At 44.7% G+C, this 26,663-nt stretch overlaps 1 protein-coding gene across 1 annotated transcript in view; it reads left to right on the top strand.

Moving 5' to 3' along the window:
* inpp5a (inositol polyphosphate-5-phosphatase A) overlaps positions 1-26,663 on the top strand; it is a 147,849-nt gene that overhangs the window by 79,561 nt on the left and 41,625 nt on the right. Inside the window, exons 5-8 of the mRNA XM_084562292.1 lie at positions 6,739-6,802; positions 8,421-8,524; positions 16,653-16,705; positions 17,669-17,788. Of these exons, the coding sequence (XP_084418418.1) occupies positions 6,739-6,802; positions 8,421-8,524; positions 16,653-16,705; positions 17,669-17,788 (341 nt within the window). The remainder of the gene's footprint in view (positions 1-6,738; positions 6,803-8,420; positions 8,525-16,652; positions 16,706-17,668; positions 17,789-26,663) is intronic.

The following is a 26,663-nucleotide window of genomic DNA, read 5'->3' as shown; positions in this document are numbered from 1 at the left end:
CTAGGGGTCGCGGACCCCCTGTTGAAGAACTCTGGTCTAGATCATTCTCATAAACTCTCACTTTTTTAGCTACAGACGGTGCAGTGTAATCCGAAAAGGTTCTTGATGGATGTTCACTAATGTTCTTTCGTTATGTAGCCTTCTTTATTAAAATTGTGTCTGATAGCTGAGGCTGCCAGTTAGCTAGCCATCAAGACGTTCCCGGGAAATCTATCAGTTTAGGAACATCTCGCACTGGGCATGTATTAAATGACGTATTAAACTCAAGATATTTTTAATTTATTCTTAAGTAGTTTTTTGCTTTTGACTACAGCTGCTAAACCGATAAAGAACAGCCATCTAGTGGTCACTGGTGGTTTTGCTACTTGAGCTAAACTGCAAAAACCAATTGTTCAGTGCCATGTGACAATGTCTAGTTAGCTCATTGGTAATTTACCCATTGGACGAGTCGCCAGATTGTCCAACATTGCCAGCATTGTCCTGAGATTTGGCACTAGCCGCCACTGGTGGCTAACTGATTGTTAGTTGGTTTTGTAAGCATATATCACAGATCAAAATACTATAGTTACAGCTAGGAATAAAAGAGGCCTCCTCTGGTCCTGTTTAATGCTACAGGTCACTTTTCTACACTATTCTCTGTAGCCTTAATAGAAGTCAAAACGAGGTTCAGGTGGCCTGCCAGAACCTCAATGGAGGATCTATGGTTCCTCTTTTAATTGTAAGGAATCAATACTAGTCCAGATTCGCCGTGTAAGCCAATTTTCCAGCAAGGTTTGCACATGATCTCCCTCCAGGGGGATAGTGGAAGAGCATTAAGGAAAGTAAGCTTAACTTAAATCTTAATTACTGTGAAATAAGTAAGTAAATTTACTTTAACGTGTTTCCTCCCACTATATCTTTGAACAGTCTAATTCATTCCCTCTGTCCCTTACCTATGGCCCCCAGCACTCGCACCCCAGAGACAAGGCCTCCTTCAGGACGTGACGGATGGCTCCAACACTCGGGGCCGCTTTCAAATCACAGGAAGTGACAGAGGAAGTTTTAATGAGAGTTTTGTCTGTGTATCCAGTCAGGCCTTCCAGGCAGCTGATGAATAATAGACACTGTGGCTCAATACTCTGAATACTCAATCAATGGCACTGGGAGAGGGCCTTGGCAAACACATATGGCAGCCCGGGTTGGGGCGGTGGGCTCAAGAGGGGTAGAAAATACTAAGGCTTCCTCCATCTGTATCACCGGGCTGAAAAAGCAAGCCATCTCTATTGATGCTGCTCACTTTTGTGCCGGGGTGTTTTCCTTGCCCGGGGGGTGTGTGTGTGGGTGGGGGGGATGACAAACAGGCTGTTTGTGCAGTATTGGAGATTTGTGCAGAGAGGCTCCCGTGAAGGTGCTCTTTTAGCCCCGGATCCTGCATATCAATGGGTCCCTCGCCGGGACGCGGAGGGCCGGTCTTCGGATGGATATGTGGATTCTTAAATCTGGTCGCTGTCAGAGCTGGCGGCGCGCTGCTCACGCTGTCCGCTGAGGGATTCACCTTTTATGCTTTGATTCAGAGTATGTTCAAAGTGTGGCCATGTGTAAATGCTGGTCTTTAGTGACTAATGAGGATATTATGTACCTATTAGTCAGAGCTTATGTCTGTCCTCCTTCTCTAAGCTGTTTTGACGTAGCATGTGTGCCTGATATATCGCAACACCGTTTCTTCATGACAGCATATCTGATTGACCTTTCCGATAAGACTCTGGGTGTGTGTGCAGGGGGTTAGTGAGCTGCTGCTGCTGCTGGTGGTGTTGGTGGCTACACTTTTTTGTTTTTTGTGTTTACGCAGAAGTGTGGCATTACTTGTGATTTGACAGATGGGTGGTAGTGGTGGTGGTGGAGGCTTCGGGGATTTCTGAGCAACGAGATATAAACTGGTAAACAGCCCGTTCTGTCTCTGCTGCCGAGGAGGAAGGAAGAAATGCCACAGAGAGAAACCACCGAGGAGATATTTCTCTGAAGCGGCTATAAAAAGCTCGTAGCCCAACGCGCTGAGATAACCCTGATAACGGCGCGAGCGTCGTTTAAAAGGCAGCGCTGTTAAAGGATAATTACAGTTTATTACGGCCTCGGTTTTATTTTTGCAGCTCATGCCCACGCTCTCCCAATCATTCCGTAGTGTGCTCATATTTATTACATTTAGATTATTAGATAGGTCTTTAAAAGAAAACCATCAGACAGGTTTTAGACAAACCAAATAATCCTTATTAGACAAACCTGTTTAACTAATAAAATAGCCGGCGCGTTGTTTTTTCTGTGGATTGAGTAATGGATGAATAATTGAGCCATTTCCGCTGCCAGTCATTCTTTACAGTAAAGGGTAATTACTCCCTGTAAATAAAGTTATTTGAATGATCTGACTCATTAACAACTTCATTCAGGATCTTATAATCCTTCCGTTCCCACGTTTTGTGAAATATTATCGTATAAAAAATCATTTAAGTACTTGCTCATGAGTGCAGCCACCGGTAGCGGACTATAATTACGCTATTATGTTTAAATAGACAAACATCCAAACCAAATAATGCGTAATAGACAAACCTATTTAACTAATAAAATTGCTGGCATGTTGTTTTTCTGTGGATTGAATAATGGACGAATAACTTTTCCGCTACCACTTATTCTCTGCAGTGAAGGGTAGTTTCTCCCACTAAATGAAGCAGTTTAGATCATCCTCTCTCGGGGTCTCACTGCCCTGATGTTCCCACATTTTGTAAAATATTATAGTTTACGCTCATTTAAAGAATATTTTAGCGCTTGTGCGTAAGTATAGGAAAAAATAAAGTGTCAAAAGCAAGTGGTAATGAACTATAAACATGCTTTAATGCCTACAACAAGTGATATCAGCACCAGAGGGGAGACAGAATACAACGTTGCCATAAAAGTTAAAAGCAAGGAACACAATCAGAAGATAAAAAGAATAAATAGAAAACACACAAATGAGATAACTGTTATTTCTCACAGTCATGCATCTTGGCATAAAACAATAAGGACCATAACAGAGGTATCCTCCCCTTTTTATTGTCAATTCTTGTATGTGCACAGGGAGGCGCCGACTTCTATGACCGCAATAAACCTTCACTCATGCATTGCACCGGCGTTCCCTAATCCGAAACAATCAGCTACTGTTAGCATAACTTGTGTAAGCTTTATTAATTTGTCCACTATTTAAACCCTCGTGCTCCACAAACCCATAAGGCTGCACTACAACGTCCGGGGTGGCGGGGCAGCGGGGTGGAGGGGTACAGCAGCAGCAGCAGAAGCAGAACATTACCCTCTGAAGTTGTACAGTGACAGTATGATGACACCGGAGCGTGTACGTGTCAGCTCCCCCGGGACCGGCCACTCTCCCTTAGCAGAGATTGGAGGTGAGACCTTGAGGAAAAATTATTACTTTTATGTTTGCTTTATGGCTCATTTTTCACATTAAACGCAGAAAATCCATTCGGGGGTCACAGAATTCCTGCTTCCCCACGCCGGCCAGAACTAATTTTTGCAGCCCTCGGTATTGATAAAAGCATTCAGCGGAGCAAAGTATGCAGGCTATGTACTGCGGCTCTCAAGTCTCTATTTTCCAAGCAGCCAGTCTATTGGGACTTGTTCAGCCTGTATCTGCTGGGGTTTTGGAAATGTCAACGACGCGCACACACACACACGCACGCACGGAAAGCGAGGGCAGCCGCTGTTGTGTCAGTGCGCCCTTATCTGTGAGCGGCGTAGCTAATACGACTTGTGATAAGAGATAGCATTGCCAGGACGAGTCATAAAACCCCGGCTTTTATGGCTCGGTTATTGTCTTTCTGTCTACAATTACAGTGATTACTCATTTCCCCTTACCTCCCCTGCGGCCCTCGCGGTGCACTTAATAGACTGCATTTTACTAATGGAAAATTAAGTAGCCGCTGTGGCAGTGGGGTTTATAAATATGTAAAATATACTTTTAATTATTTCAAGTGAATCTGGCAGCTAATCAATAAAGAGGGACGTGACAAACATACGTTTGACACAGGCCATTGTAAAGCCACTGGTAAAAGATAAGCACGGCCTGTCAGCGCAGCGCGGCCCTAATGAATATTTTGAGGCTGTCATGCAAAGAGACAAATGGATTAATTGCGCCCCGCTAATATAATAGCTTCTTCATGAAGAGTGCAGGAGGGAGGAGGAGGAGGAGAGAGAGAGGGAGAGAGAGGGCGAGCAAAGCAGAGCAGCTGCTGGGTTCTGGACCCCGGTGTCAAATGAATATTTATTAGGGCGGAGGGTTAAGTAGATTTTTTGTGATTACACGGATAGCCACTTAAGCGCAGTTGTTTATCATTTATTTGATAATTGATTCACGTGGATTTGTTTGATGTCATATTAATTTTAACTGTAGTGGGGCCCCCGGCTTTGGGGCTCTTATTTAAAGAGGATATTATTAGCTTATTTTCAGATGTGATGTAGATTGTAACTGATCCAGAGAAAAAAAAATGAATGAGGTTACGTTAAAGAAACAAAAAAACACTTGGAACAGTTGGCGTCTGGCAAACGTTACTGATCCAGGATGGACCCCATGCACCTTACTACAGTTTATTACATATATGTATATATATGTGCAATATTTCCTCTAGGTTTACAGCTTTTTTTTTGTGTGTGAGGGGGATAAGTGGAAGAAATTCCTCCCTCTAAATAAAGCCTTATTTACAACATCTCTCAGGTTCTTGCTATCCTTCCGTTCCCAGGCTTTTGTAAAATATTATAGTTTATAATCATTTAAAAGTGATTTACCTCAATATTTACGTGACCGCAATGTTTTTTTCCGTCGGTAGCCTCTGGATCAGACCTGTTCTATAGGACAGGTAGCCTTAAATGACTCCTGTTGTGATCTGGCGCTATATAGAAAACTAAATAAAAGTAACTTTAAGCCTTTAAGGGGGGGCCTAATATAACGGCAGGGGTAACACTAAATCTGCACAGATGTCCGTGATGCATTTCAGTTGTTGTTGTGACAATAAACCTTGAATTTGATTTGATCTCCATTCGATTAAAATCCTGATTGCTTGGTAAAACATTTCAACCATTAATCACTTACTACAATTTTAGCCTATTGAATTTCTGTTGGTCAGTGCAGGCAGGACTTTGACCAACTGCAATTTAATTTGTTATAGAGAGAATTGTATATATATATTTTTCCCACCCCATCTCTTTACAATAATGCTTTTATTTTACTACCCTCTGAAATATTCACACCAACACCATCATCATCATCATCATCAGCAGCTAGCAGTTAGCATGTTGGCTCCTTCTTGACGAATGGCGGCGGCCTCCCCTCCCCGGCCCTGTTTTCCTATCCATCTCTGCCTCCAAGCCTCCCGTTGACACTTTAAGGTGAAAACGAACATAAAGACAAGTGAGCACAAATAAGCGCTGTCGGTGGGGGATTGGGGGTGTGGAGGGGTGGGGACGCCTTCCCGGAAGCCGTCCTCTCGCGATGTGTAGCTGTGACCTTGAGTCCTGCCTTCGCCCACCCGACGCCGTCCCCTCTCACGCGGGGCCCCCCCTCCCCACTATTTTTCCCTCCATGATCCGTCAGGGCTAGGGGAAAGGAGCGACGGAGTGAGAGGAGGGGGAGTGTGTGTATGTTGGGGAGGGGGGGGGGTTCGGACGGGTCACGGCGCCGCGGCTCTCATCAATTAAATGTGCGACGGTGTTTTGCCGTCGGCTGAACTTATGTGTCAAGGAGATGGGCAGGACCTCATGGTTGTGCTTTTGACAAATCAGCAAATGTTTAATCTCAAGATGTGCCGGCGCTCATAAATAATGCAGAGGCCGGGCCGGGTCCAAACTCTCTCCCGGCGCGTTGGGAAAAAGCAGGAAAAGACTAAAAATTTACCTCCAAGCACCGAGCCTTTTTTTCCTCCTCCTCCTCCTTTACATCACACCCCTCCATCTTCATCCCTTGTCTATCACCTGTAACAGTAATTGTCGCCGAACTCTTCGTCCTTCGCCATAATTTTCCCCCCTCTACTCGTGAAAGCTTTAATTTGATAGCCCCCGGGTCTTTATGAGAAAACTTGCTCCCAGAGTCTCTTTTCTCGACGGGAGAAAGGAGACTCTGAATTATCCCGAGCCAAAGGTCTGCTATCTCAAAGACACAGGGGATTGAGCTTGAGCTTTGCCTCCATTTGCCCTAAATGTAAAGAGGCCCAACAGAAAGCAGTGTAGCGGACTGTGAACCGCATCAAATCCCTCTCTGCACCACTCGCGCCCCTTCCCACAGACTTTGATTGGCTCGTCCGCCGACTGGGAAAGTTTCCTGATTGTTCACAGGGAAAATTAAGATTTTAAGCCTATTGAAGTTGATCTTTGCTCGTTGAAAAGTCCATCTGAATGTGTCCTTTTGAAAGCCCAAATTGTTGACTCGTCACATTAGAGGACTCCCGAATGGGGCGTGCACCGTGGGCGCCCGGGGCCGGGTGTACTGTACCGAGGGCAGCGGTGCACCTGTTGTTGTGTAGAAGCTGGTGTGTAGTGTTTGTGGAGTGTGCTGCGGAGTGTGTTAAAGAGCGAGGGGTCCAGGTTATTAGGTTTTTTTTTATCTTCGGAAACCGGCGTGAGAAACTGCCCCGCCTGAGCAGATTGGGGTTATTATTATTATTATTATTTTTTTTAAATCTGATAAATCTGTATAAATGCCTTAAAGTTCTCTTCTCTTTTTCGCAGGCTCTTGGCAGTTTCTACTTTTTCCACGAGTCTTTGAAACACATCCAACAGTTTGATTTCAAAGGTGAGTCAACCTCCCCTCCCCTCCCCTCCAACACACACACACCCCCCCATATACATCCTCACCGCTGTCCTGAAATGAAATCCTCACCTAACCGTGCCCCGTTAATCCCACGGCCCGCACATCGCGCGCCGCCGTTTCGCAGGCTATTGCCGCTTCCATCAAAACCAGCGAGCTGAGATTGGCCCGGAGGATAATGTAAAGGCAGCGGCGCCGGATGGTAATGCTTATTAATATTAGGATTTAATTCATACGATTTCAGGCCCCACGGTAATGGTGTGCGGCAGGTTATTGGACAGTTACAGCGGTCTCATCAGCCCGCGGTGTCAGAGGGCCCCGGGGTCCGGCGACCGCGCTAATTAAAGAAGGGATATGGATGTGGAGGCGCCTCGCTTCCTATTAGACAAGTCAGCATTAGCGCCAGTTACCCCAGTGAAGGACAGGGCGAAGGCAGGGGAGGGGTCGGGACGGGAGGCGACCGCTCCCCCCCCCCTCCCGTGTACACACACACCCACACACTTTTAAGATTTGATTTAAAATCAAAATCACACGTGGAGTTTGCTCGTTGGCGTGCTGCGGAGAAAGAGTCCTGCAGCACGTCTTCGCTTCTTCTACCGTGACTCGTCGACACGTGAAAAACGAGCAACTGGAAACTTTTTAAGAGAAATTTCTTAAAGCTCTGAGAAATTAGACTTCAGGGGCGTAACCAAACCCAATTTATTTAAATAAAACCGACTCGTAAGATGTGCAAAATCTGTAAAACCCATCTTTCGTCATGTCAGCAGTTTAAGATGCAGCTTTTCTTTACACCTTTTAGTGCAAAAAATATGCATGTAAATGTGTGATGTTTAAAATGTTAGGATGTTACGTCCCCGTGCGTGCACTCGGTCATTATTGGCAGCAATGCAAACGTGCATAACAGTATACAAAATACTACACCAGTGTAAATGAATGCATTCTAATATAACAGTCCTGCATTAAATCTTAGCTTCATGAAGGTTCTGGTAGTCTGCATCTGTTTCTAATAACTGTGTTTTTTTGTTTTGTAGTACTATTGACCTGTATTGTGCTGTCCCGGGACATGTTTCTATTATTTTGACAACCCCATTTTAGTGGAGTTGAATTGAGTCCAGTTTAACAGCACCACAAACTACGTCCTCCAAACTTTTCACCTCATGTTGTGCAGGACTGCTGCATTAGAATGGATTTATTTTCACTGGTGTACCTAATGTTTTGTCAAGTGGATGCAAATATACAGAATTATCCTCAGATAATAGTTTTTTGTTTTAAATGAGGAAGTGGAATCTAGCTTCTAATCCAATATTCTGTCAGACCAAACACAGAATCTTTTATTTTGTCCCTCTCACCCCCTCCCCCCCTTCAGTTCCTCATTCTGACCAGCAGGTGGGGCAGTTGTCTGATGGAGCTGCAGCGGCCATAGATGCTACAGCAATTAGGAGATTTACACATGGGGTCCCCCCCCAAATATTAACCTGTGTTTCTCCCTCTTCCTTCCATCAATCCCCCATCACCTCCTCCTCCTCCTCCCCCCTTCTCCCTCTCTCCCTCTCTCTGTGTCATTATCTGCCTTTCTGCCTTCCTTCCTTCCTTCGTTCTGCAGCCAAGAAATTTAAGAAGGTGGTAGGGAAGGAAACCTGCTCAGAGACACTAGAAAGCACACCCTCGCTGGAGAAGGAGAAGTTTCCACAGGACTACTTTCCTGAGGTGGGTTTTTGTTGTAATTAACACAATTTTACTGTGGAAATTTCATGGTACACAGTGGGCCTGTCGGCTAAAACTCATGAAAACTGTGCATATAAATAAGAGATGCTGAAATGCCACAACCATTACGTCTTGTTGTTATTATTTTAAAGGATTTTCTTTTTCCAAAGCCATTTCAATTTCCTTGCATCCATTTTTCTTGTCCTCCCGAAGGCAAATCGGCCCACAAAAATTGCAACCTCGCAAAGAGAAGTTGCGTTTCCCCCACCGCCGTCCCGTGCGGCAATTTTGCTCTGCTCGCTCCGTTTGTGTCCCGTTTCCCGGCTCTGCTGTGGCGGCGGCGGCTGCGGCGGCGGCAGCGCCATCAGACGGGAGCCGAGCGGCGCTTGAGCATGGCTGTGCTGATATAGTAATAAAGAGCACGACCGCCCGTGTGTCATCCCCGCACTCCCCGCTCATCTGTCAACCATGCTCCGGCGGCCGCCTTTCGCAAATATATGCAAAACAGATGGATACGGCCCCTTCACACACTTCCCCCCAATTTCCGTCTCTTTCACACGCCGCGGGAGCGCCCACCTCTCCGCCTGCCCAGAGCCACCCTAGACATGCACACAAACACATGCATCCACACACACACACACACACAGCTTCAGGTTGTCCCGTTCCAGAGATGATCTAAAACCAATTATACTGATTGAGGCGCAAAGCCATTTAAAATGATTACAGCAAAGCATTGTTCTGCATTTAACGGGACAAGCAAAGAAAACCACAAAACAAAATTGGCACGGCGTGCTGTGAGAAGGATGAGGGGAGTGATGTAGAGAGAAAGGAGGTGTGTGTGTGGAGAAGGAGGGCGGCGGCGGTGGTGGTGGTGGCGGGGCAGATGAGAAAAGTTTTGCCCGGTGATTTATGCCTCTTTCCCGGCTGGGATATGAATCTGGGATGATGCTCCAGAGAGCAGCACTCCAGATAATGTTAGCCCATTTAAAAAGAGCAGATTTGTGTAGTCTATCAGGGTCGCAGAGTATTTTTTTTTTTCCTCCCACCTCCTCCTCCACCTCCTCCTCCTCCTCCTCCTCCTCCTCCGGCCCCTCCGTAGTGAGAAATTGGTTGTTATCATAGATCACAGATACTGCTCAAACCTCTTATGAAAGATGAATTAATTTCACTAATGCTTTAATGCAAAGCTCTCATGAGGGAGGCAGACTGGTGATAACCCCTGCCTCGTCCCCGCTTCCTCCGCTGGTGATTTATGCCCTCTTTTAGTAGATGAAACCGCCTAGATTTGCCATCCATCTGCAGCTTTGAGGAATTCTATTACGCGGGGATGTTGGACCTCGGACGGGGGGGACGGAGGGGTAGGAGGGGGAGCGGGACGTCGCACAGAGTCCAAAACTAGCTGGTTTTGGAACAAGGAGCCTCAGATGCGAGGAGTAATTGTTGTGACAAATGTGGAACGATGCTCGGAACAGCATCGTTGAAAGTTATCAAAAATGGACACGGAGGGACGGGGTCTTGTTTACAGCCTCGGAGCTCATTTTCGGCGCGTTTAAAACTCAATGAGGTTGTCAAGGCGGGATCCTCTGAGGAAGGGGTTACTGAGAGACAGATCTGAGTGTGTGTGTGTGTGTGTGTGTGCGTGCGTCTTCCCTGCCTGTGTCTTTTACATTTACAGTCCCTCATTAATAAAGGGTCACTGCTGATGGCGTCGCGGTGGGAGAGCTCGGTGTTCGCCGTGCGCGTTTTACGACAAGAGAAGCAAAATGTCACGCAGCACGCCGCTGGTGCGCGCTCGCCGGGACACGTGAAGGCGGCGGATCCTGAGCGAGTGGCGCTGCAGCTGGTTTAATTATTGATCAATCTGCCAATAAGCTTGTCCGAAGGGTGGTGACAAATGGCCGCTACGCTTTACTGGAGGCTAAGATGATGGCTTCATATGGTTCTTTATTTATTTATTTTGTACAAACAATATATGCAAAACAACACCAAAAAATAGCCATTTTTACAAGAGTTCACAAGTTGTCACCCCTATACAATCTATATATTGCTACAAAAATTACCAAAAAGGTTTTGTATCCCTTCATTTCCAAGGACCATTTAGTTCCATGTCACATAAAGCAATATCTATACATTTGGTTTGGGATTTAGTCAAAGATCCCCTGATTTTCTGGTGATTACCAAGTAAACATCTAAAGATCTAAAGTGAGGTCAATGTGCACGATCTTGGCTGAGGTGTCACAGAGGATCCTTCCTGGTACGACCTCCATCACCACGTCTGAGGCACGTTTCAGAGAGTTCAGGTTTAGATAAAAAGCTAATGTTAATTGACACAAACAAATAATCCATAGCAGATTATGTTTGTGTCTATTTGGACTCATCTATTAATAGACTAGACACCGTTCAGCCACGACATTAAAACCACTGACAGGAGAAGCAAACAACATTGACCATCTTGTAACAATTCAATGTTCTGCTGGGAAACTTGTGGCAAACCTGGCATTCATTGGTGTGGATGTTACTTAGACATGTAGCACCAACCTAGACCAGACCAGACACCTCCACCCCATAGCAATGACACTCCTTGATGGCAGCAGCCATCCCCAGCAGAACATGCACAAAAACACTTTAGGAACAAGTCAAAAAAACATGAAGAACAGCACAAGGTGTTGACCTGGCCTCCAACATCACTAGATCCCAAACTGATCAAGTATCTGTGGGATGATCCACAGAGGCCCCTCCCCTCAAAGGTCCCCAACTAACAACATCCTGTTTCCAGACACCACAGGACACCCTCAGAAGGTCCATGTCCATTCTCTGATGACACATAACCGTTTTGGAGGCACAAGGGAGACCTACACAATACTAGGAAGGTGGTCATAATGTTATGCCTGATCGGTTAATGTCCGATCAGAAATGAAAACCCCTAAATCTAAATCGTGTTCACTCTGGCTTTAAAAGTGACTAAGCCCGGCGTTGTAAAATAAAATATTGGGTCAGATTACTCCCATTCGCCGTTTCTCCTCCTGCTTTTGATCCTGATTTAACTTCTCCACATGCAAAACCGCCACTTCTTCGCGCAATCCCGCCTTTGAGTTATGGCCGCGCGCGAAGGGCAGGGAAGCGGGGACATTAATTGAAATGCTGAATAAGAAGGAAGTGGACAAAATTGTGGGCGCATTTCTTTTGAAAGGTCGCCGTGATGGATTTGGCGGGCCTGTCGTTTCCCGTTGTTCCGTCAATCTCTCCACCTGCCCCGGCGGGGATTAATATATTTATTTGTTTGGCGCGGCAATACATGCCTCCAAAAAGACATTGCATCATAAGGATTTGTCAGTGCCTTATATAAATAAAGTATACGACCCAGACCTTAATGTGCCCTTGCTATTGATTGTTTTACACAAGCGTAGGAAAAAAAGAAAGGTAGAAAATAGCAGAGACAGGCTGTAGATCAACATCCATATGAGTTTGTGTTTGTTGTTTGGCACCACGAGCGTGTCCATAAAAGCATTGACTTTTCATACCCTTTTAGCCCCCCCCTCCTGTACTAAGCTGCCATACGAGGCCCCTTGATTACTTTCAAGTTCTGCCCTCGATGAAAGTTAACTTCCTTCATGTTTTCTTTTTTTTTTTTATTTCTCTCCCCTCCGTTGATTTAACGCCACGCGTGATTCATAGAAGCGACGCGGGCGCGCGTTAAGGAGATGAAGTCATTTAAACTGGCATTGCTTGTAAAAAACGCTCGCCCCTCCCCCGCAAACCCCATCCCCCACCCCCCCGCATTTATCACCAGACAAGACACCTGTGACACAGATGCTGTTCCCCGTGACAGGTGTGATCCACGAGACGGGCGAGGAGCTCATAAAACGCAGGGCTAATGCTGAAATGAAAGCCAAATGAAGGCTTTCTACGCTCCTTTTTAGCCGACGGAAGGATCCGGAAATTAGATGTCGTAGCCGAAGTCCGCTTTCCGTTTAAAAAGCCAGTTTGCCGCTGAGATCTTCCCAGCTTTTGTTTTCTCCGTGTCCTCTGTTCTCGAGCTACATCTTTATCTAAGCTCACCCCTCCTCACACACATGTCCTGTCCCGTCATGTAAACCCTACGTGAGGCTCCCCCCCTCCCCCCGGGTGATGGAATAAAGATAAATGTGACTGTCCGCCGGGGCTCAAATCAATCAGCGTTTGCGTGTATTACTTATTACTCACAGTGCATTTCTGTCACAGGGCTTTTGTGTAATCCCCCCACCGGCCCTCTCTTATGTCTTGCACTCTTCTACCCGACCACCCGCCCACCCACCCCTGAAAAAAAAACATCACCCTGCCGCCATAATATTATTTATGGGGGTCGGACTTTGAGCTGAAATATAAGAAAGGTCAAAGAATCAAACGGGATGGACCGGAAACAGCGTGAGGGTGTTTTTGGACTCTGACATTTTATAGGAGCGTGATTTTTCCATTGGTCACAACTCGGGGGGTTTGATGTAGTAGCCTCAAGTGAATCTGATGCCCCCCCCCCTCCCCACCCGTCCTCTGTCTTTGTGTGTGTAGCGGTCAGTTTGTATATTGCCCGACATCCGTGGATGTGCCTTCCTCCCCCTCCCCCTCCTCCTCCTCCTCCTCCTCCTCCTCCTCCTCCTCCTCCTCCTCCGTGTAGCCGCCGTTCATCACTGTCGGGGGCGGAGACGCCATCGCTGACCTGTGGAAGGTCAGCCAATGTCACCCGAGCCTTGCGACCTTTTACCGTTGCCCTTCGACTCCAGCCGTCGCCCCCACCCCTCCCCCGCCCCGCTCACCGCTTCTCCCGTGACTCCATACCTGATATGCATATGATACCATTATAATGTGACCTATCCACTTAAGCCAAAAGATGCCTTCTATTTAAAGGAACGGCAGTGTCAACAAGTATATTGGCTGAAGTGTGTGTGTGTGTGTGTGGAGAATGGAAGGAGGGAGGGAGGAAGAGAGGAAGGACGGGAGGGAGGGAGGCGGGTGATGATGATGATGTTTCAGCAGGAGATTAAATGGGGCCGGACAGCATCTGTGTCATCCCAGCTCCAGTATCAGCTGTAGCAACCATATCATGATGTCATCATGTCAGCCAATAGCGAGGGACTCTTTTCTTCTTCTGCACTTTGATTGATTGTGTTAGATAATCACCTCAGCCCCGACTCCTGTTACAAAACAAAAGCACTTAAATCGCCGGTGGAACGAATAGAGGAAGATGCTCCGATCCGCTGGGCTCGTGTACCGCTTTGCTTCTCGACGCCGCGATGCCTGCTCGTGTGTGTTTGTGTGTGTGTTTATCCCCTGCATGTGTGTGTGTGTGTGTGTGTTTATAAGTAAGCGATGAAGCAGGGGGTCAATCAGTCATATGTGGAGGAAATGGGGCAATCTGGGGCCGGGTGTCAGGAAAGTGATGGATTTTAATGCTGCGATTGTAGTTAATGGCTCTTTAAATTAAATCGAGATTAAACGTCTCTGGCGGGAGTCAAGAGCTCGTACGGGCGCTGAGCAGGTCCCCCCCACTCCCCCCCTCCCTCAACCGCTCGCTCGCTCTTCATCCCGTCCCTCCTCATCCTCCCCGCAATCTTAGGACTTTCTTTCCTCAACTTTACAATGACAAACATGTGCAGAGCCCTTAATGGATTTTCCAGGCAACACAGTAATGTGTCATTCAAAGGACAGTTGGCGTGCAGTTTCTGTACTTAGCCCTTATTGCTTATGTTTATCTTTTTAATGCATCAATTTAGTTTATATATTTATTATTTTTTTTTTCCAAATGTAAGGTCAATGTGTTTTGCTATGGTGTGTCACTCATATCTAATTCCATTTGCTCCTTTCAAAGTCACAATATTGGGACAGGGAGTTATAATTGGGCCCATACATCTGCAGAGGCAGAATGGATTAATTCAAGTATGCTAATGTAATTCAATTTGATACAGTTAATCTTGTACTAATGCAGATTGAAGGATGTGAGGCGCAATCAAATACCTCTTAGCCCTTTAATTTGCATCTGAGCTTTTTTTTTTTTTTTTTTTTTAAATAAAATTAGTCAATTTGTAATTATGTGACCTGGTCCGTAATTAGTTTATTCATCACCGCAGTTAACTCCCCATTAGGAGTATCTGAGAGAGATGGACAGAAAAAAATCGAGAGGTTGCGGGAAAAGCGACTTATTTATCTATGCAGAATGAGAAGACTCGCAGCATCAATTTGTCTCTCATTTAATAACCAGCTTCACGGTGAATCATGTGCTGTTTGAGAAAGAGCTTTGGACTTGTGATTGGATAATTAGTTCAAGGTTGGGGGGGGGGGGATCTGATCAAACAGCTGCGTGCTAGATGTCTTCACTGAGCTGGATGTTCTCTGACAGGTTTTACACAGGTCAGACATCGATTCTGACCGAACATTACCCTGCAGCGCTACAAAAACCTCCTTTACCCACTTAAATAACATAACAGGAGCAGAAGGCTTCTTGTCTCGGGCAGATGCAGAAAAACAAATGCATGCTTGTATTTTTTATTGCAATCCTCGTCGCTGAACGTAAAAAGACTCCTTACAAGTGAGGACAAATTTGATCAACACTAGTTTTCGATTCTTCTCTATAAAACTTGAATAGCCTCGCTGCAGAAGAAGCTTGCTGAACAACTTAGTCAATTTATTTTAATCTAACTTAGATATTCAGACGTTGTAAAGAAGGTCCCATCTGCTGGAAAACACACAGATTTATGAAAAGCATGTTGTACTGTGCATGTAATTGTATTTATTGCATTTAAAGAATCAGGTTGGTTCTGTAAATTCACATACACATCTATGTGTAGTCAGCATATACATGTTTTGTGTAATTTTTATTAAATGAAACCCCTGAAATGCCTCTCTGAAAGAAAAATGTGCACGGGACAAAAGTGGACAAGGTACAAAACCTCATAAAATGTTACGGTTGATACTTGTTGATTTATGCTTATTAACTTATTTTCGCTAATTAGCAAGTATTCGTTTGAGAACATTGGGATTTCATTGTTTGCAATTCTGGTTTTGCACAGCCATGTTCAGGTATCGAAATAAATAGTTTTATATTTTACATATTGCTGACTTTGATTATTATACAGCAAAATAATCCCAGTGTCCACATATGAGGACATCATTCTTTTCAAAAACGACTTCCTGTTCAAGGAAGATGCTTAGTTTTTATATTTCTTAGGTCCTAATAATCCCAAAGAGAAATTAAAAATGCATACCAAACAAAAGCCTGGGTCTCAGGAGGATATTGCTGAAAAATTAGATTGCATTTTCATGAAACAAGTATCTTGAGTCTTGGTGTTTTGGAGTTTTTGTAGGTAAAGGGCTGCATTATTCTGCATTATCACCATTATTAAATACACACAATCAAATCTTCACTCACTGAGAATGAGGAACCAGACTGATATGGCATTTTCCACTGAAAGAAATCTCAATTATTATTAATCTATTATGTAAATATTTGCAGAAACAGAAGTGGTGGAAGAAGTACTCAAACCCTATATTTCTGTACAACCAAGCAATAAAAAAAAAAAGCTCTCTCTACACTAATGTGTGGTCAATTTTTGGATTATTACAGGCATTTTATTATTGTCTTAATATTATTTTTGTTCCATTATAAAACATCAATTTTAATGTAAGGACCTGTCGCTGTCAAGCTATTTCCTATTTAATATTAGTTTAATTTGTAATTATACACCTTTATAATATTAAGATAATTTATATCTGTTAGATAGGATAAATATAATACACTAAAATGTATAATAGTTCCAACTGAGGCGGGATAAAAGAGGCTTCAAATGACCTTAAACAGCATTTGAGCCAATTAATTAAATTTCCATCCCAGTACATCTATTAATTGACGTTGATTTGTGTGCTTGTATCTATCCATCAACTGCCTGTTATTTAAAAGTTGAATTTCTTCTATAAAAAAACAAAACAACAACAACATTTTAGGTAGTAGCTTTGAAAAAAAACAATGCTGCTCCCAGATGATGGACATTTTCGTTTGACTATAAAACACTTGACATTCCAGCTTTCCATTCCCTCCTGGTAAATCCTTACCAATGTCAAATTCTTCCATTGTCATGCTAAATTGAGTCTCTTTGTTCTGCAGTGCAAGTGGTCCAGAAAGGGATTCATCAGAACTCGATGGGCCCTGGCTGACTGGTGAGTTTTATTAATAGATCCCCACAGTGACACATCCCACCTCATCACCGTTCAACCTTGAATCATTACGACTGTATCAATGTGATTGGAAATGAAGATGTAACCACGTCAGTCATATCTGGCTTCGCCCATCCGGCTGCGGGGAGCTGTGCGCAGTGTGGTTTTTCATAGACAGCACAGACAGAGTGAGTTACATAGCTGCATCCTCCCCGGACGGTGTGCCGCAGAGGCAAGCAGGGATTTGATTAGACGTAATCGCGTTAGTCGAGCAGCTGCATATGACAGATGACAAAAAACATTACGTGCAATTGAACCTGTATGGAGCGAATGCAAACGCCGCTTCCAGTGTGCAGAGCCCGGGGTTTGGGACTGGGGGGAGGGGTGGAAGACAGGGATTGTAATCTAATAGAGGGATGACATGAGAACTAAAGAGCTGAAACGGTAAGCATTTAATAGGGGCATGACGTTTGACAACAGCAGCAGAAAGAGAGAGGCTGGTGAAGAATAGGAGATCAGATCAGAGACGGGATAGACGGAGATAGTCAAAGCCGTGCATGTATTCATTTGTTCAGGACGTCAGTGCAGAATACACCCCATGAGATAAGATCAATTCCTCTGGGTTGCCCCGCCGAGCACCATGCTAACAAAACACCCCAGATTGATAGGATCAGCGGGGAGGTGTTCATCACTGCACATTGAGCTGTCTTGATTTTCCCTAACAGGACAAAGTGAAGGAAAGCAGATTAATGATTGTGGCGGTAACTTCACCCATATGCTCTGCTCAAGGGCCCGTGTTAAGAAGTGGTTACAGAATCGTTTTATGTCCCTGGACAGATAATGGTATTCAGTGGTTAAATTCAGAAATATGTTAATAACAGCTTCGTCACTTGGAAATGAACGCTTTGCTGTAAATGTGATGTCCTGGATGGAGAAACTCACCCGCAGTGTGCTCTTTCATGCCAGTGCCTTCGATCTGGTCAACATCCACCTTTTCCACGATGCTTCCAACCTTGTGGCCTACGAGAACAGCCCCTCGGTCTACTCTGGGACCAGACAGAAGGCCCTCGGCTACGTTTTAGACAGGTACTGTACCGTTTTCTTAATTTCCCTTGCAAATACCACTGAGATATGACCTTATATGTAGATTAAATAAGTAGGAAGCCTTATATTTCTTAATTATCTTTTCAGGTGATCACTTTTTTTTGAGAAACAAATATTAATACCTATTGATACTAATGTGTTTTTTTGTATGTAAAGAATGGGGATTGCATATCGACTATAAGTAGACAGCATTTAAAAATCCCAGTTCTGTCTGGATTGGGAAAACCATTGCTGTTTGTATTGACATTTTAATGGAGGCTTAGGGTGATGTTGAGCAGGAGAGGTGCAGCAGAAAAGGTTTTGGTGGGATTCAGTCCTGGACCAGTGGGATTACATCTGTCTGTAGAAGACAAGGGTTTTACTCACTACACGGTCTGTGAACTCCCAAGTCCCTTTAATCTCCTTCCTCCTCTTTCTGACTTTCCAGCATTTTATTTTATCTTATTTTTCCTCTTGTGGTATTATCCCACACTATTCCTTATTTATTGTTCTACTACTGGCAGAGGAAAGGAAGCAAGCATTTATTAGTTGACCAGTTGGGCTTTTGGTCTGTCCAGTGCCGTCCAGATCATCAAAAAAGTATTGATACAATTCAATTTGTGGTAGATTTTCATTGTCCACAGAAGGTTTGGTTGACCCATTCCCAACTTTTCCTCCTGTTCCAATTGTATACTAGATATTTTGCAATCAAACAGACACATTGCCATGCAATTTGTACAATAAGACTCCCAAAAGGAGCAAGCTTGTAAAGGTTGTCATCTTCTTTTGACTTGGGTCCATCCATGCATCTATGTATCTTTACTGTATGTCCACCCTATTATTGTGATTGCAGTATCTCAAGAGCATCATGATGGAATTTCTTTAAATTTGGCACAAACGTTAGCTTGAACTCGAGGATGAACTGATTCGATTTTGGTGGTCAAAGGTCACTGTGTCTTCATGTCCAACCCATTCTTGTGAATGCGGTCAATATCTCAGGAACAAAGTCTACATACAGTATATTATGTTAGTCCAAACCAGAGGATATTTTATCACAACTGGAAGTTCACTGCTTGGCAGAGGCACACGAGTGCAAGGCAGTAATTCAAGTTAATTATACTGGTGATAGTCTAGGAATCTTAACAGTAATAGTAAATGTTTCTTCCCCCGTAGGCTAAGCAAAGCCAGCCTCTACACAAACAGGCCATACTATCCATTCATAGGCCACGCTAATGTGATTTATGGGATATCCATTTGCAGCAGAGCAGGATGATAGAGTGCACAGTGCAGCCCCTTCTCCCTACCTGGCCATGCTAACACAGAATAAAAGCCCAGCGCCGGCGTCGCAGTAGGTGACCTCCCCATTCAGATGACATAAGAATGCGTGGCGTCGCTTCCCACCACCTCCACTTTGAATAACTACATACATACTGTATATACGGGGGTAGGGGCATACATTAACACCAGGCTCTCTGATGTGCCTGAATTATGAGGCGCCTTTTAAACTACTCTCTACGAGGTCATATTTTACCTTTACTCCGTTCTTGATTTGATTAAAAGAAGGGTCTAGCTTTAATGTACAGGGAATTGAGTGTGTTTTAAGAATATAGCTGCTTTTTGCATTTTTTTATTACACTGTAACTTACCTGGATTTACTGACATGATGAAGTTTCAAAAGGACCTCTGTTGTTGTATGCGTGTAAGTATCTTTATTGTATTTCCCTTGCTTTCATTACGCTTTTTCCGTTGATTTGTTTCTAAAGCGCCCCCTCCCCTGTAAATACACCTAAACAGCAGAGCCTCAGAGTTTTACTGGGGTGGTTGAGGGTATTGAATAGAAATCGTGTTGGCTGAGTGGCAGTTTCCACGCTCCCTCCTTCCAAATCCCCTTGTGTGGCGGACGGTAACCTCGTTGTTACTTCTGGACCATATCATTTAAAGGTTTTTTTTGACAGGGGTGGGGACGAGGGGGGGTGTGGAGTGTGAGGCAAGGTGGCGAGGAGGTCGTTATACGTCCCCGCTACCCTGGTATTCCTCGCTAGGGTACAGGGGTGGGATGGTGGGGGCATCGCGCCTCACTCGCTCACTTTGGGGGAAGCCGTCGGGCGCAGATCCGGAGCACCGGAGTGAGAAAAAGCTGGCGGTGCAGAGGGAAGGGAGGAGGAGCACAAAGGGTGCTTGGGCTCTGTAAAGGGCAGTGAATAATGGGTCGGTCCTTTCACAGAGGCTGCTAACCTTTTGGCAGCCACCAGCAAACTCCATTCTCCTCTGCCGATCTGGGAGGACAATGTGCCCGGGCCAGGCTTTGAATGAAGCGCTACCACCAACAGTGTTCCCATTCAGCGGCTGGTTGGGAACCATCTTTTTGGCTATTGTCCTAACTCTGACTCCTACCCCCAGAAGCAGAGCAGGAAAGGGGACAAGGGGAATATCTAAAGCCAAACTCCCCCTCCTTCCCTCTTCTCCCTCTCCTCTCTCCCTCTCTCTCCTTCTCTGAGCTCTAATCTCTCATTGCTGGATGGGAGAGGCGGGGAGGTGGGTTGGTTGTGGGGGGCTGCTGAACACACCACCAGCTGAGATCCGTGAGGCAGTCGGCACAGGAGCGTGATCACATGGCAGTGCTGGGGACAAGAGCTCTGCTGCTGCCGTGCATCAAACTTCAGCCTCCACCTTATCTGGGGCCCAGGCCTAATAAGGCAGCTTACAGCCCATTGAGAACACATCTGATAAGCCTTTTCCTCTGTGGCCCTTTTAACTGCTAAACAGTGTTTATCTCCAAAGTGCTTCAAGGCCTCAGGGGAACAATGCTGAGAAGCAACAGCGTTTAGCCGGCCAGACCTCACTATTGAGTCACATCAAAAAAGCACTGCTCTATAGCCTCATGTGTGGACCACTTCCTTGAGAGAAAGGCAAAGCTCTGCATGAAATGCATCCCTTGCTTGTTTTCTTGTCCTTTGAAAGTGCACATATGCTGTCTGGGCTGCTTCTAGCGGTATTTACACTGCAGACTGAAGTCCATTGATGTCGGGGGATCATTGTTTTATAATTATGTCGAGGTTTAATAGTTGTGTGTGCGTAGAATGTGAAAAGAAATCAGTTTTCCTTCCTCAACTTAAGGAAAAAGGAAACAGGCTATAAAGAAAAAAATGCGTTTACACTGTAAAACAGAGATGCAGCTTGTTAGCCTATTTCCGCACAAGACTGCTGATGTAATGATCATGATGCTGGAAGCCCTGGCGTCTCTAGTGGATGGAAAATGATAGCATGAGATAAAACCAACAGTTTTTTCCCCCTCTTCCTTAAAAAAAAAAATCCCTTTTGTGTATTGGAGTTTGTTTCTTTTTCCAGCCCCCATTCAGAGTGGCTGGTCCGGTTCAGGGGAGAACAGTTTTACATTACAACTGTGAAATCCTGGCATAAAGGCCCCCTTTGTGGCGCGCCATTATTTTCACACAAATATAGTCCATTGTCACACTGCTGAAGTTAATTTGATCAACATTGGGGACATTTAACTGTTTTGTTCGCTGAAAGGACTTGTTTCATGCTCATTTTCGGGGCATTGAAAAGCCGTGATTGGCAGAAAAATAATGTTGCCGTTAACAATTCAAAGCAATTAGTTTCCCATGGGGAAGCAGTGGGCCGCACTGGCCACCACACAGCGACGCTTTGTCATTTTATGGAGGGTCATCAGTCAACTGTCAGAGCGTCTCAAAGAGCCCTCCAATCTAAATGTTTCCCTTTAGGCTTTTCCCAGAACAACGGGCTAAAGGAGCAGAGAAAGGCCGAGTCCAGCCAATAGACATGTTGAGCTGCAAGAGGGAGGACTGGATAATCGCAGGGAGATCCTCCATGAAGCTGGAATGAATTTATTAAAGAGGAGAGTTTGTGTTTGTGTGAGTGTGTGTGTGTGTGTGTCTTTTCTATGCAGCTTCCTTGTGTCTTTTATCTAAATGGCCAGCAGATACTTCTTCAGTGTGTATGCACATATGCACCACTGTCACAAGGCTACTGTTTTCATGTGTGTGTTTGTGAGCAGTGTGCTACTCTGCCTTGTCACGCTGGGGGGCCTGCAGGAGCAGAGGTTAATCTTCCCCAGTGTCTCTCCGCTCATGGACCTGTTTATTCACACACACACATACACATTGGAGAATAACCATGACGATAACTACTTCCTTAACGGAAACCGACACCTTAAACTGAAAGTCTTAAAACTGAACACGATGCTATGACGACACATGATTGATACAAATAAGTTTGTGATAAATGTTCATCCACATTTTTATTAAAATAAGAAAACCTTTAACATCTAAGACAATGTTCATTTGGACATTTTGTTATTGAGCCATTATGTCCTATGAATGGCATGATATACACCAATCAGCCATAACATTAAAACCACTGACAGGAGAAGTAAATAACATTGACCATCTTGTGAAAATTCAATGTTCTGCTGGGAAACTTTTGGACCTGGCATTCATTGGTGTGCATGTTACTCATGTACCACCCACCTAGACCAGACCAGACACCCCCACCCCGTAGCAATGACACTCCTTGATGGCAGCAGCCGTCCCCAGCAGGAGGAGACACACAAAAACGCTTTAGGAACAACTCAAAAAAACATGAAGAACAGCACAAGGCGTTGACCTGGCCTCCAAATTCACTAGATCCCAAACTGATCAAGTATCTGTGGGATGATCCACAGAGGCCCCTCCCCTCAACCCATAGGACCCAAAGGTCCCCCCACTGACAACATTCTGTTGCCAGACACTACAGGACACCCTCAGAAGGCCCATGTCCATTCTCTGATGAGTCACAACTGTTTTGGAGGCACAAGGAAGACCTACACAATATTAGGAAGGTGGTCATAATGTAACGCCTGATTGGTGTGTTGCTCCTATTTGGTAAAAAAAAAAGAACAAAAAGAAAACACAGACGCATTTAAAATTATGTGTAGTGTGGATTTAGACAGAGAACCCATCTCAAAGATAGTCGTCAACTGATACTGTCCTACAGTAAAGAAAAACTGGGACTTGTACGTGCCCTGGAAGTCTCGGGTTCTGGGGCCCAGCAGGTTTTCTAGTCTTGAGTACAGATCGTGTAAAATTCCCTTCTATAAAATCATTAATTTTATCACAATTTTAAATTTTAGACAAGATACTGTGGAGAAACACTTAACAAACACACCTTATTGACAGTTTCTGTTCCTTCAATCTCCACCTTTGTTCACAGGTGCCTTCCTCCTCTTGAGTACGTGCTATTCCCTAACCTCTGTGTGACCGCTTGCAAACTGCCCCCCCCAAACACCATATCTTTCCTGCATGGTTTTCTTGCCGGGGTGTGCGTTACTAAGGAGATGAGGTGCTCGCAGGGGGACGAGGGTAAGGCTGTCCTGCGGTGTCAAAGGTCCTGTCAGGGGCCACCCTTGGACCATTCAGAGAGACGTCACCAGCACATTCTTCACAATGTTAACATTCTCCCGAATTCTCAACATTTACTTTCAATGGATGACTGTGCTCAGCCCAGCTATTGTGTTCAAAGTTGAATCTGACTGGTCAACTTATGGTAAGTCATCTTGTCAATATAATCGTGACATGGCCCCCAGTTTCACCCTCATAATCCCATATAGACTGTCTATTATGGCTCAGTTTGGCTGTCAATCATGGCGAATAATCTGACGAGGAGCTAGCAAGCGGGTGAGGCTGTTTCAGATTTCTGAGTAGCTTTAGTGTTATCGTGGTATAGATGTTGTCTGTGAGACCGAGACTCTGATTTTGTTTTTGTCGCTTGAATATTTCTGCATGATTGTTCACCTCCTGTGACGTTTGTTTTTGTGAGAGAGGAGTCAAATCAGAAAGAGAGAATGTGCATTGGCTGCTTTGTGCTGATGGTTTACGAAGCCTGGGAGCAGAGTCCCGGGCCGTGTTATAAATTAGCGTCTGACCCCTGTCTTTGTGTGGCCCCAAGGAAGGCCTGACGAAGGCCCCAGCCCAAACCTCAGTGAGAACGTCCCTTGTGAAGAGGCTCTTTCAGGGGTGTCACTGCGCGATGAATTGGCCGGGAGAAAGCATGTTTATAGACTGTGTAAAGGAGTGTGTCTTTGTGGGAGAATGTCACCGACACTGTTACAGTTTGCCTGAATGAACTGTGATGACGAGGCTAATGGGGGCCCCCGCCAAGGGCGAGGGTCAGCGAGGGTGGGGGTGCCCCCCTCTCTCAAGCTTGGGACCCCCCACCTTCAGGTCCCTTTCACGCCCAGTAGCTGTAGCTAATGTTGCAATTCTTCGTCCCCCCCACAAAGGCCAAGAAAAAAGTCAACTTTCACACCAGCGGGTCAGCATGAGTGCTTTAGGAAATGATCGTGTAAACAGAGTGTTACCTTCTGACCTGTGGCTGATACCTTGGAGCTGCAGACAAAACCACCAGGCTGCGGGTATTAGACATGGCTGTTAGTGGGAGAAAGACCTCAGGCTCTAGAGGAACACACATACACTCTCCTACTCCTTATCCTCCACTCTCACTTCATCCATTCTTTTTTTAAGGGTGACTGCCTCACTCTCATTTATTCTTTCCTGTTCATCACTTAATTGATTGAGTCATTGTCTGATTTGCACATGTTTGGATTACTCCTACTTATAATTTTCACTCACAGCAATCGATGTAGTATAGGTTGAAAGTCAGTAGGTGTTGCACGACCAGTCGCAGATGACATCACTAATAAAAACACAGTAGAAAGTAATGCTTTGCAACAATGAACTCTATATTCTTAACCTGAATACATATTGTAATGTTTCACACAAAGTTAGCTAAGAAAAGGAGGCTTTTCTGCAAGTTTATTGAAGCTTGATCGTGTTGGCCATAGCCCACACCAACACCAGTCTGACACTTTGAATATGTGGCTCTCAGCTGTACCGTAACTTCCGTCTCTCACATGGTGCATTCACTGACATCAAGGACAAAAAAAACACGCTCTACAACCCTCTTGGCTCCTCACCTGCCTTCTCTGAGGCGTCCAGTCAGACGAACTTCTCCCAGCCACATTTTTTTGTGTGTTTGGAATCGCACCGTTAGGATTCTGCAAAGATCTCCCGGGTCAGTCAAATCATTTGGCCGTGCCTTATGCACTGATAGAAGAGTAACAGTGACATAGTCATATGCTTCATCTGAGCTCTAAGCGCCATGGAGTTGAATTCGTCTATAGCAAAATGTCTATGATTGGCTGGAGGACTATCAAATTTAGGGCTGTAACTAATGACTATTTGATAATCGACTACTTTAACGACTAGTCGACAAGTCAGATTATTAATTACATTAAAAAAAAGAACAATGGCTCTTATTACATTTATTTAAGTAGCAGCAGTGATAAAATGAACATTCTTCCCTTTAATTGTCAGACAAAATGACTACATTACGCTTTAAACTGTCACAATCCTTCACACAAATAAAGACAGTTGTTGCTCTGTGTCCACATACAGTAATAGGCTAGATACTAGCATGGGAGCTATTTTACTGAGGTGCCTCTGAATATTCCAAAATCCTTTCCGAATGTTGTTGCATAGCTAAGGTGGCCCCATGGTGCGTGAGGCTCGTCTTATAAGTCTTGAATTTTTAGAGTTTTCTTGATTGTTTCGAGTGTGAAATGTTCCCACACTTTGGACCTTTTGTTTTGCATTAGTGTCGCTCCACCTGCTCCCATGTCGCGGCTTCTTATTCTGTTCCTGGTCACCCGTGCACATGTGCTGTCAGTCCATCAAATTGGGAAAAATCAGGTAGTGCTAATTCAAAAATTGTTTAGTGTGATGCACACACACGATGTCACTAACAACTAGTCATAGACTAATTTAGTAGTCGAATATGTCGACTAGTTGTTGCACCCCTAATCCAATTGCATCAGGAGGTATTTTTTCCCTGTATTGGTTTCCCTGTTTCTGCTTTGGCTTGCACCGGGACCAAGGTAACTAATTTCGTTCCACCTCATGTACCAACATGTATATGTAATGACAATAAAACTCCTTGAATCCTTAAGAACGCCCCATAATCAAATCTTAATGGCGTGTTACCAGACTTACATTCCGATAAGTACTGAGACTAAAGTCTCTTTTAGCACAAAGAACAAGTTCCCACGCCTGTAGCTGCATTGACACCTGCGTTCAACCATTTTACTGCCCTCCATTCGGACCCACGGGATAAACTGAACACTAACCCTCCTTGAATACAACTGAGCCTCTTAGCACCAGGATGTTAGATCCTTAATGATGTCAATCCCAGTTGGAGTTTGTCAATGAGATGCTGCGCACATGCTCTGCGGTAACTGAAACCGTTTGATAATGTAGTAGACAGGTAGACGGTTACATGTGATTTATGGTGTCCAGATGATAACGGCTCCCAGGACAAAACAGAGACTTTATTTACTGATATGAAGGGATGTTGTCTTTAGCTGTTCAAATGTTATAAACTGGCTAATCAGCTGTCAGATGCATTGAAAAGTTTTCAGTTTCAATTATCAGTTTCATTTATATGGCTTCAATAAATTGTCTCTTGATGAACCCAAGAGAATCAAATATATACACATATAATTGATTGACTCTGCACCATGTCATTGTCGCAGTGTAAAAAGATGAAGCCAACCCAACTTTTTGTGGAGTTGGCTTCATTTTGTTGCTGTACACCGATCAGCCATAACATTATGACCTCCCTTGTGCCTCCAAAACAGTTGTGACTCATCAGAGAATGGACATGGGCCTTCCAAGGTGTTTCCTGTGGTGTCTGGCAACAGGATGTTGTTAGTGGGGCCTCTGTGGATCATCCCACAGATACTTGATCAGTTTGGGATCTAGTGAATTTGGAGGCCAGGTCAACACCTTGTGCTGTTCTTCATGTT

The sequence above is a fragment of the Chelon labrosus genome (genome assembly GCF_963514085.1).
Source record: "Chelon labrosus genome assembly, chromosome: 15".
NCBI classification, from domain to species: domain Eukaryota; kingdom Metazoa; phylum Chordata; class Actinopteri; order Mugiliformes; family Mugilidae; genus Chelon; species Chelon labrosus.
Note: the sequence above shows the minus strand (reverse complement) of the source record. Positions and strands in the feature narration are given on the sequence as shown.